The sequence below is a fragment of the Aptenodytes forsteri genome, unplaced genomic scaffold (genome assembly GCF_000699145.1).
Source record: "Aptenodytes forsteri isolate BGI_AS27 unplaced genomic scaffold, ASM69914v1 Scaffold15, whole genome shotgun sequence".
Lineage (NCBI taxonomy): Eukaryota > Metazoa > Chordata > Aves > Sphenisciformes > Spheniscidae > Aptenodytes > Aptenodytes forsteri.
In genome coordinates, this window is record NW_008795129.1 from 28,177,666 (window position 1) to 28,189,632 (window position 11,967).

Consider the following 11,967-nt stretch of genomic DNA (forward strand, 5'->3'; position numbering starts at 1 on the left):
GAGTCGTCCCGCCTCTCCGGCGGCAGCAGGTGGGCAGGGAACGGGCTCCCACCGCTGCTGGCGCCGCCCCGGCCGCTGCCGCGCGTGGGCCAAGGCGGGCCGAGGGACAGGGACCGGGCACCCGGCAGGAACCGCAGTTCAGCCGCGTTAGTTTCGCTGTCGGGTTTGCCACGGCTCTCGGGGACGGGGGACAGCTTACTTCTGAGTCGAGGGCTCGGAAAGGCTTCCCGTGGCCAACGTTTTAATGGCCTAGGTAAAGCAGGGCTTGGTGGCTCTGTGGTGAGGCTACAGGCGGTGGGAACTAGGAAGTCTTATCTTAGGAAAAAAGAACTTTAAAATACAATTGGGAGACAGTAAAGCAGTTACAAACTGCGAGATGCTGTCAGTGAGGAAGGCAGTTTCAGCTATTTGGAGAGTAAAATCTGTGGGTGAACCCTGTCTTTGCAGATTGCAGTTGTGAGGAGGACCGAGAGGAGCTGTAATACACGGACACTGAATTTCTTTACCACTTTTTGTTCCAGGGAATTTTAGAGTGATTTCTAAATATACAAATAGAGAGTATCCACAAAGTTACTACAATGACGAGAGAGCCTTTCTGTAATTGATTGTCAATGCAAATTGTACAATCACTCATGTAAGCCGATGAAAAGTAATACTGCGTTCTGTTGCTGGCATTTAGTAATGTAAAATACAAAATTATGCAAGAATAGCCTCTTTAACAGTTTGCTGGGGGGGAGGGGGTCTTGTCTTTGCAGGTCTGTGAGTCAAGTGTGTGTGGAAAAATCACTCATCTTCAGAAGTAACACCCCTTATCCTACTGATACCGTGGCTGTCCCTGGTGGACATGATCTGCTGTTCTGTGTGCAGCTGGATGACTGTAAGTAACCTTTCTTTCCACACATTTAATTCATAGATTGCCTCTGCTTAAGGAATCTTTTTTTAAACTTACCTGTTATAATTGTTACTAATTATTTGGGCTGTAATAGTGCCAGAGAGACCGTAGTGAATCAGGGTCCCATCACTAAAGACAAACAAAAAAAAGAATATTGTACTCAGTTTGAGGGTAGGGTCTCTGGCTAAACACAAATCAGCCTTTATCAATTGCTTCTGTAACTGAGATACCTTCCTTACTTTGCTACACTTAAAGCAGCAAATAAGGGTGGATGTTTGAAATATACCACTATTATCCTTTTCAGAAAGTGATTTCTTACCATATCTTGGATTCTTTATTTCATATGCTTATTTTTATACTTTCTTCTCTGCTGGCAATGATTTTTCTCTAGTAATCGTATACCCTCGTACGGTATGCCATTAACACTTTTTTCTCTTTCTGCTTTCCACATGGTACTTCATTTAACTGATTTGATGTCCAACTCTGGCATTCATTGCAATTCACTAGGGTCTCACATTTGAACACTCACCGTTTTCTCTTTTGAGCCTTTTGCCTGGGAGTTTTGACCCACAGTCCCATCTACTTCGAACCTAAATCATAGAGCATTTTAGGTTGGGAGGGGCTCAGGAGGTTAACTGGTCCAACAACTAGTCAAAACAGGGTTAGCTTCCTTTTATCTAGTCCTGCTTTCAGCTCTTCACAGATGTTGCCTGAATGTTTTGCCTACAAGGAAGAGCAAAGAAACAATGAGAGCCTCATAGTACATAGTATAATAGGTAGCAGTGCTAGAATTTCACCTATCCCAATTTTCAGTAGGACTCAGAGTAAAGATAAATTTTGATGAGGGTTTAACCACGGCTGAAAGTGCCATCAGGCTCCTGGGTATTCCAGCCTGTAACTTGGAAGTAGCTACATTTTATCCTTTTCCCACACTACCCATAGTGTCATAAAAATAGGATTAGAAGGATTCTGAATTTGTAATCTCATCCAAAGGAAGGATCATCTGTGTCCAGATTGATGGCACCAGATTTTTCTGGCCATTTAATATTTGGGCCCCATATCTATCACATGATTAGGACCACTGAACAAGCCGTAGACATTTGATTGCATGTGAACGTTAGGTGTGGCACACCTGGGAACAACAGAATTCACTGCTCATGTGGCCTTTTCCTTTTCTGTGCTTGTTCTTGGAAGAACATCTGGGAAAGACTTTATTTGGGATCACCTGAAGGATGATAAAGTTTTCTGGTAGAAACAGTGTTCTCCCCTTTGGCCTTCCCCAAGGAAATATGGAAACACATATGTTCTCATCAACTGATTGTGGAAGAAGCCTTTCCAGGGTGGATGGTGACATCTGACCACTGCCAGAAATATAATCAAGCCTGCTCCAGAGGGCCTCCTGTAAAAGGGCAAGTGGGAACAGGCTCTGAACCTAATGAATTATTGTGGCCATTAACAAAGAGATTGTGATGCACAAGTTGACTTCACCTCATTGAAACCATTGCTAGCAGATGCCAGAGTAGTGTTCAAGTTTTACTAATACTTCTTTATGATACTTCTAAAAGATGCAGGTTTTTCTTCCTCTGCTTGTCACTAATGGCTCTTCCACGCCTGTCCTCATTCTTTCTTGACTGCAGTACTCTATTTCAGCTGTCTTTCCTGAAGTGTAAAACATCCTTTGCTTCACCCAGTCATCTTTTCTTGCCTATTTTTCTGACTGTTGCCATCCTTTGATTGCTTTATTTTTCTACTTTTTCATACTGTTGTTCTCCATCTGACAGCTGTTCACAACTCTGGCATTCCTCTAACCTTGATAGCTCATCACACCCAATCTTCTCTTTCTTTTGTGCCCTCTGTGGCCCTTTCTTCCTTTTGTAATTTTTCCCAGTACTGCCTTTTCACTGTCTTGTGCTAAAGGTGGAGTTTCACATATGTCTTAAACTGATTTTAGACTGTATTGGTACTAAATGGAGCAGTGTGACTGCTCACCACGTCCCTAACAGTTCCTTCTGTCTAATGATCATGTAGCTGGCTGAGTCAGGTAGTCTTGCTGATCCAACTGACAATTAATTCATTAAGAGGAAGAGGTGAGTTCTCAGGGACAGTTGGAAATACTGGATATTTTCAAAATACTTAAAGTACTTTTAAAAGCATTCCTATTTCACATACTAGCTCCTCAAGATAACAACTTTGTCTCTAGTCTTTGTAGGTGTTAGGAGAATATTGCTGCTATTTCTGCTTCTAAATGAGTGGAAGAACTAATATGAGTGCATTTTAAAGTTACAAGAATCATTATCCATGAGCCTGACTCCTGTTTTTTTTTTTTTAAAGTTTGTTTGGTTTCAGACAAATTAAATTGTCTGAAATTCTTTTTTGCCTTTTCCTACAAGATTAAATAGCCTTTAGTAGCTAGCATGCTTTCTTGAGCAAACTACACTATGAACAAGTTATATATGTCTTTTCTCTGAAAACTTGAGCAGTTTGAATATCTTAAGTTTTGCTGCAGAAGGCCTTTTCTTCCAGTTTTCAGGTATATTTTGCATTATGTAATGTTGTTAACCTGCATTCAGCTTTGGTAATAGAAGAGTACATAAAGAACTGCATTCCAAAGAAAAAAAATGATTGTGAGTAGCACAACTACCAGTGTTTTCTTTTTCAGTCTAATGATTATACCCTCAAGTGAATAATAAGAAAGCTGCTCTGTGCACCTATTTTTGTGAACCTTGTAGGACCTTAATACTCCTTCAGCCTTTATCTCCTTAAGATATTTAGTTGACTGCTTGACTAATGCTGTATTCGGATATAAAAATCTTTTATTTCTGCTTGCTGCTCTGTACATCTGAGGATCTGCTCTGCCCTCAAACAGCAGAATTACATTGAGAGCTTAAGTTCTTTTTTTTTTCTCCTCCCCCCCCCCCCCTGAGGATCTGCTCTGCCCTCAAACAGCAGAATTACATTGAGAGCTTAAGTTCTTTTTGGTACTACTGTAATCGAGGATACTGCCACTCACTCCTGTTGGTATGATCTGTAGTCCTCGAACCTTGTAAGACATTTTATTTGGATGTATTAAAAAGTTTATTGTTTGAACAAGTCCATTAGGATGAGTCTACATAGTATGTCCCTAATAACTTGCTATTTTATGACTTAGTGTTTTAGCATTAATAATTTAATACATTATATACTACTGTAATCGAGGATACTGCCACTCACTCCTGTTGGTATGATCTGTAGTCCTCGAACCTTGTAAGACATTTTATTTGGATGTATTAAAAAGTTTATTGTTTGAACAAGTCCATTAGGATGAGTCTACATAGTATGTCCCTAATAACTTGCTATTTTATGACTTAGTGTTTTAGCATTAATAATTTAATACATTATAACATTGTAACCATACCGAATACCACTGGGTCAGGAGGGCATCACTGTGGGATACCAGTAGAAAGTCTGGGTTTTTTAGGATGCCTATTCCCTATTCATACTTACTTTGAGTTTTACCAACCTTAATTATTTTGAGTCCATTTAATGTTGGTTTTAGTGAACTCATATATTGGTAGTGTTTTGTCATTAAAATGTCATGTGTGTCTAATTTGGGCATCTTACAGAAATTAGAGCACATATTAAGATAGTTGTCTTAAGCAGTTTTCATGCTTTTTGGAAAGTCACATTTGTGTGTTAGCACCTGTTTCCCATGAAACAGTTCAAACTAGTACTCATTATATCATCCTGTTCATAGCTCATATTAGCCTGTTAGCAGTGTTACTATGGATTAATTAATATAAGGCACTATCTAGCTTATAATTACTAAAGTTGTTCCTTTTAAAAATATTGGCATAATATTTACTTTTTCTTAGATCTATCTTTTCTAGTAATTTGATATTGGCGGATTTTTTTTTTTCTCACAAACTACTACTCATTATATCATCCTGTTCATAGCTCATATTAGCCTGTTAGCAGTGTTACTATGGATTAATTAATATAAGGCACTATCTAGCTTATAATTACTAAAGTTGTTCCTTTTAAAAATATTGGCATAATATTTACTTTTTCTTAGATCTATCTTTTCTAGTAATTTGATATTGGCGGATTTTTTTTTTTCTCTTTTCAACCTTTAGCAAAAAAAACTGAACTATTTCCAACAGCCACAGGATATCAAAGAATCTGATTTTTTGAAGTTCTTGGAGAAGTATGGCAGACACTCTTTCTTAGCACCATCACAAGTCCAGCCATCATTCTCTGCCTTTTACCGGGTGAGTTGAAAGAAAATAGCAATCAGTTTGCAGATACACTTTTACTAAAGCTGTCTGTAATGAGATCTAATGAGAACAGATGGAAAGATTCTTATTTTTCTACCTATAATCCATATTATCACTCATTTCTTTTCATTCCTTATTGTGTAAAAAGTTTCTGATTAGTTTTCTTGTATTTAAAAGTTTGGGCAACCCTTTAGACAAAAAGGGTTTGTATAGTATACAATATATATACGTATAAAGTATAGTATACTATACTATAAATTTATATAGTATAGTATATAAATATATATAGATAGAGAAGTATAAATGTGCCTCTGTGCCCTGATGATGTCATCACCTTGTGCTTGGCCTTAGTATTCCATAGTCACTTTGCCTGTGATTTCTCCAAATTGTCTTTTCAGGCTGGTGATCCAATCCTAATCTACTTTGATTCATCATCTGTACTGAGCACGCTTAGACAGCCAGTAAAAATGGGAGCCAGTGGACTTTGTGTTGATGGAAATCCTGCTGGTTAGTAAAGGGGGAAGAATTTCTTGGGGTGGTTTGCTTCTGTTTTATATGTTGTCGTGTCTTAACTCAGGCTTCCTGGACAGTAAAAGCACAAGCTGTACTCGGATTTTTGCCAACTTGAGCAAGAGCTGCGTTACTGATCCTGCCCTAGATGCTGCCTCCTACTACCGTGACTTCACTGTGCTAAAGGTACATGTCATATTTCTTCCTTTTGCTCAACGTCTTATTTGCTTGACTTTCCATTGCCTTCCATTGCAACTTCAGCTAAATGGAAAACGAAGTCACCTGGTATGTCATCCCTGATCTCCCGCTTGTTAAGGCCTTCTTGCTGGAAATCCTGTCAAAAATGTCATGATTGGTGATAAACCCTCAATTCAAACTACTTTCCAATAAATTTCAGTTATTAGCAAATTCTTAATGCATTTAACAGGTACTTCATTGACACTTCATAGTTTTAATGGTTTAACTAGAACTCTCTTGCATTTTAAACAGACTGTTTATCAAAGTATTTCTATCTGTTCCATCAACTTGGTCAACCAAGCAATGCATGTTCTTAGTAAAGAATGAGGATGTTTGACAGGATATGTTATTTCTAAAATCATACTGAAGGCCAGTTATCAATATTAGCTTTATTTACATTCATAAATTGAATTCATATCAATTTCTCCATTATTTATCCTGACAATAATTTCAAAATAACCTAATTGTTTTTGTTCTGGGTTTATCACGCTGGTCTTACTGAATGTTAACATGAAAGTATCTCCTTTCGCCTTCTAGAGTTTCTCTGGTGTTCCAAGATAAAACGACAGTGTAAATATTAACACCTTATTAAGGCTAATGACTCAGTTTAGCCTTATATTGGAAATATAAATCTACATAACTGTAGTAGAGAGTCTTCTATTGATCAAATTTAACTCATGTTTTCAGGGCTTGCTTTGTCACTGTGGCCAAAATTTAATTTTTCCTTAAGTGGAAGCTGAAGTAATTACTTGATTCCAGAAGGGGGAGCTCCAGGAATGGGTCAAAGATGCTGATATTTTAAAGTATCTGCATTCTGTGGGTCATTAGCAGGGCCAAGAATAAAATTTGTCTTCTGATGTTCTAAAAATGCTTTCTGTGGATTATGTCTGTGATTTCTAGGTTGCAAACTGATGACAATTTTTACATATCTGGAATAAACAAAGTAATTTTTGTCAATATAGTATGTAGGGTCTATTTAGTGATGTTTTCATGACTTTAGGCACTTGCAAACACTGAAAATTGGTTGGTTTTGTGGTGTTGTATGTTGGTTTGTTTGTTTTCCCAGGTCCCAATTAATGACACCATTGTGCAGGCCATGAAGGTCAGTCTCTATTGCCAATGAAAATAATTTCTGCTTATGAAATAAAACATATCTGGAATCTTAGGCATTCATAGTAATGCCCATAGGTTGGGAACTTGGGAGAATGGGAATGTTCTGTGTCTGAGACAAGATTTTTTGGACAAAAGTGTGACATTATAGAAAAAAAAGGGATATAAGGAAAGATGTACTTTTAATTGAATGGGCATAGATAGGGCTGGAGTCAGGGAGGTAGCTTGTTTTCTTAGAAAAGATTGGGCATCTGGAGCAGGGTGATGTGTCCACAGAGCACAGCTACAGCAGCAAGGTAAATCTGACTTGGATGGAAAAGCAGTGGAAAAGAGTAAGAAAGGCACACTCCTTTTAAAACAATTGCTAATTGTTAATATGCTTACTGTCTCCAGGTAGAGGTCACCGCAGTCGCACCACCTGGAGCTCCCCACATGAAAGACAACATATGTAACAATGTTGTTTCTGAGGTATCTGAATCTTCTTTCCTTTGGGGAGCTCAACACTAGCTTAAAGTCATTGTCCTATTACCTGCCTCCGCCTCTGATTCTTCTCTGAATTGGACTTTCAGGTGATCTATGAGATAGAATTCAGTGGCACACATGGGATTCAGAGTGTTTCCGTCCGGTTCAAAGTGAGCAACATCTCTGGGAACTCAGGATCCTCTCTGCAGCAGCACTTCACTTTGCACTTCTGGGTCAGTGTCCCCATCCTCCCTGGGCTCTTACCGAGTTTGTAGTCTGTAGTTTGTGACCCAGTTTTGTACAGATGAGATGTGAAAAGATTAGAGCAGTGTCACTGTGGTATGGTAGTACCAGAACCCTGGGACACAGCTGGTGGTCGAAGGAAGGAGGGGACACTGCTCTGGTCTCAAGTAAACCATGTTAGCAGAAAAACTCAGGCTCAGTGCAAGCATGCAGTCTTGCACTGCACCAGTTTGAAGGGTCTGATTATTTTTATCTGACTATTTTTTGCTGTTGTTTTGATTTGGTTTGGGTTTTTTTTTTTGGTGGGGGGAGAAGGGGAGAGGATGAGATCAGGGTCACCAGCACGGTCTTGTGAAGGAAAGGGTTGGAGCTGGTGCTGTGTCTGAGGTGTTCAGTGTTTGTGAACAAAGTTGCTAAATTTATTCCAGGTACTTATTTAACTTTGCCCGTGCAGCGGGAAAAAGAGTTACTTTGGAGGGGGTGGAAATCTGGGAAATGCTAATGTGTGTTGAAGTTCATATAAACCTTGTCCCATAGAGGCAATGTAAAGTGGGATAAGTGGTGACCTCAGGGGTTGATAAGTGTGCAGTGCAACCTTGCAACCTTGCTGAAGTTATCCCCAGAGGCTCTCCCCATAAAACAATTTAGAAGTGGAATCTGCCACTCAGAGTTGGGGTCAAGGCAGGGTTTGTTCTGCAGATCATCTGTAGAAAATTGCCAAGACTGATATGTTCACTTCCTTAGAGACAAATGCTGAGCAACAGGAATTCATTGTCTCAAGAACTGTCCTGGTGGTATCCACATTTCAGGGTACTGACATTTAGTTTTTTACCTCCCGGACTGCAGATGAACTTGCCAGGTAAGAAAGAGGATTTGGAAACAAATAATGGAGGTTTTAGTAGTGCACAATATTCAGTCATTCAAAAAATGGGTTACATTTACATTTTTGAGAATGTGAATTTGATCTTCTGAGATGAATGGATCTCATTGGTGCTAATGTTTTCTTCTTCCTTTCTTTCTTTCCTTTGCCTCTTTGTAGACCAGGACTCTTTCTCATACGTTGCCTAGAAGTGGAAACCCTGGCTACATCACCGGAGCACCATTGTTGGTTGCAAACAGTGGTGCCGTGCAGCATGTATCCTTTTTCTGCTATCAAGTTTTATTTATCACTGGGTTTATTGACTTCTGGTACTCTACTGTCTGGACTTTTGAGATTCTACCCTCACCTGTGAGGGCATACCTCAGTATTACATTGCAGCCATCAGCAGGCCTTTAGGTCACGACTGAATTGGAGTCCTGTGATAGGGATAAGGAGGAATTTGGGGTGAGAGGATTGTTAAATACAAGTTGGGTGTCCTATATTGTCTGTTTATGCTTTTGTTTGGCTTCTTGACATGCAGTCTGTCAGATGAGCATTTTACAGAGCAAAGGTGATGGAAGTTGCTCACAGTTCTTCAGACACACAGTACAATTTGGAAGAAATATGAGGACAGGCTGCAAGCTCAGGTAACAACACACTCTGCGGTCACCCTTCCTGACACATTTGGAAGGTGTGGACTCACTTAGCACATTTTTCCATAGTCTCTCACCACTGCTGTGGAGCCTAGGTCCTTCCCTGAGGTCACCAATGGGTCTCTACCGATCTTTCATATACTCCTAAGAGGACTTGAATATCAGAGAGATGGTGGACCTCTAGAACAATCTGAACATTGTGAAGGTCTTCTGGGACATTTTGAGGCTGTAGTCTGGCAACATGTCTTGGGCAAGAGTAGAGTCTGTATTTGAGGAGTGAATTATAATGGAACCTTAAAAAGTGATTGTTTTGATAATTTGGATCATTCTTTTGTTGGTGACAGGGCAGGTATACGACCACTGATGTGACAAGATGCTAAAGAGCTGTCAGTCTTCCTTATCATGGTGTTACCCTGTTATGTTCTTCTTCTCCCTTCTCATTGCAGAGATGATTGAAACTGCATCCATTTAATACCAATACTTCCGTAATGATTCTGTTGACTCATTACAAGAGTGGAACAAATGCTCGTTATGAAGGAAGGATGTTGATAGTGGTTTTTTTCTGTCCTGGAAATCACTTTGTCAAATCTGTTATTTTCTCATTTCCAGCCTATCCCCAATACTGGAAGAAAGTAACTGTAGTTACATCCAGCAGAAGTTATACAAGGCTCTTCAGGGGATGAACAGAGCAGAGGACCTTGCTATAACTGGCAGTGCTCATTCAACCCAGGCAGAAGAGTGGACGACCATTCTGATTCAGAACTGCAGTGTGCAGGTAATATGAATGCAAAAAGACCAGCTGTGAGTATTTTTCCTTTCATATCTTTGTATTGCCTTGGGGAAGCGTGGTCATGGGAAAAAAAGAACCAGCTTGTTCATCTGGGCTTACTTTCTTTGTGTGATGATCTACTGATTCTCAGGGGTCTTAATGCCTGTAAGCAGTCATTTTTATTATGGTTCATATTACTAGGATACTTACTAAACAAAAAAAAGCCCCTGACAGATTTAGTATCACTTGAATCCTGTTCCTGCTATTTAAATGGGCAAAAAGAGTTTAAAACTGAATCCAGTGTTGTATTACCTAGTTTTCTGACAGCCTTCTATAACTAATACTACCTGGTTACTTCCTATTATTTTGATGCTTTTATTATTATCATCCTTTCTGATTTTCCAGTTTCTAGGGATATTTATACATTACCTAATAAGGGTAAAAGTTTGCGATCCAAGTACTTATGGAGGAGGGAAATTCTATTTTAATAATTATTAATCTGTCAGGAGATGGCCTAATAGAATGCAAAATCCAAGTGGTAGAGCTGAGACAAATTCTGTTTGGAAATGAGATGACAACAAGATGGATATAGCTCTAAAATGGGTGGCTGACCTGACCAGAAGTTATGGGGTTAGTGCTGAAGTGACTGATTCAAGTTCTGTGACCTATGCTATCCAAAATATTAGACTTTGACCATAATGGTCCTTTTTCACCTTGAAAATACTATATTAAGGTGTTTGGGGTATATTTCATTTTCAGGCTGTGAATTGCACTTCCTGTTGCACGGTTCCTGTGACCCTGGAGATACAGATATTGTGGACCAAGGTGGGCCTCCTGTCCAACCCACAAGCTCAAATACTGGGTGCACGGTACTTTTATCAGTGTCATCCCCTGAAGGTATGGAATTTAAAACCCCTCCCTCACACACAGAGGCAATTAAATGGGATTCACAGGTTATTTAAGAAGCAAGAAATCAAATGGTCTTGATTTTACTGAGTTGAGATTTACTGAACTTTAGCAGTGGTCTGGCTGCAATGGCAAAAGTTTGTATTTAACAGCTCCATAGAGGAAGGTGGTTTTATGGTCTTATCAGTACTGTCCTCAATCAGTTGTACAACTGGAAAAGGTATCTTCTTTCCAACCCCAAACCACCTTCTGCCACTTAAGGACTCAAACTTTATACCAAGCATAATTAAAAGTTTAAAGTTGTAGTTACAAACATTCAATAACTACATGTTTATCTAGTTGTCTCTTAAAGTCTCGATATGGAATTTGAGTTGATTTATATTTCACAGACTCCACAGCGTGCTGATAATCTGTGCAGGAAGATATTTCTATTCCTCTAGTGGTTCTGAAATCACCCACAGGTAGCTGAGGAGGAAGCTAATGCTGATGGCAGCAGATTTGAAGAATTAGGGGGAAAGGTTGTAGGCCAGAAAGCAGGTTTCTAAGAGAAGATTACATGATGGAAACATTCAAGGTCAGGTTGGATGGGGCTCTGAGCAACCTGATCCAGTTGAAGATATCCCTGCTCATTGCAAGGGGGTTGGACTAGATGACCTTTAAAGGTCCCTTCCAACCCAAACTATTCTATGATTCTATGATGTCAGCAGGAAGGTGGAGCTAACAGGTCCGCAAAGGAGAATGAATAGTCTTTTTCAAGCGTGTGTCAGTGGATTCTGTTCTGGTGCAAGGCTGGATTCCTGACATCACAAAGTCTTTTGGGCAGCACATACATTTCAAGGCTTCAAAGATTCTATAGGTATGTCGGGGATAAAAGGAAGACAAGGGAAAATGTGGGCCCTCTCCGGAAAGAAATGGGAGACCTGGTTACCCGGGATATGGAGAAGGTGCAGGTACTCAATGACTTTTTTGCCTCAGTCTTCACCGGCAAGTGCTCGAGCCTCGCCACCCAAGCTGCAGAAGGCAAAGGCGGGGACTGGGAGAATGAAGAGCCACCCACTGTGGGAGACCATCAG

General features: G+C 39.8%; 2 protein-coding genes across 2 annotated transcripts in view; one reads left to right on the forward strand and one right to left on the reverse strand.

Moving 5' to 3' along the window:
- The window catches only part of CFAP46 (cilia and flagella associated protein 46), a 97,268-nt gene extending 96,422 nt beyond the window's left edge, over positions 1-846 (reverse strand). Inside the window, 2 exon segments of the mRNA XM_019471655.1 lie at positions 53-310; positions 825-846. Of these exon segments, the coding sequence (XP_019327200.1) occupies positions 53-310; positions 825-846 (280 nt within the window).
- Positions 826-11,967, forward strand: part of TCTN3 (tectonic family member 3) — a 17,219-nt gene continuing 6,077 nt past the window's right edge. Inside the window, exons 1-11 of the mRNA XM_009277971.1 lie at positions 826-877; positions 5,005-5,139; positions 5,544-5,652; positions 5,723-5,841; positions 6,959-6,994; positions 7,396-7,470; positions 7,572-7,697; positions 8,747-8,842; positions 9,116-9,213; positions 9,829-9,994; positions 10,748-10,885. Of these exons, the coding sequence (XP_009276246.1) occupies positions 845-877; positions 5,005-5,139; positions 5,544-5,652; positions 5,723-5,841; positions 6,959-6,994; positions 7,396-7,470; positions 7,572-7,697; positions 8,747-8,842; positions 9,116-9,213; positions 9,829-9,994; positions 10,748-10,885 (1,131 nt within the window). The 5' untranslated portion in view covers positions 826-844. The remainder of the gene's footprint in view (positions 878-5,004; positions 5,140-5,543; positions 5,653-5,722; positions 5,842-6,958; positions 6,995-7,395; positions 7,471-7,571; positions 7,698-8,746; positions 8,843-9,115; positions 9,214-9,828; positions 9,995-10,747; positions 10,886-11,967) is intronic.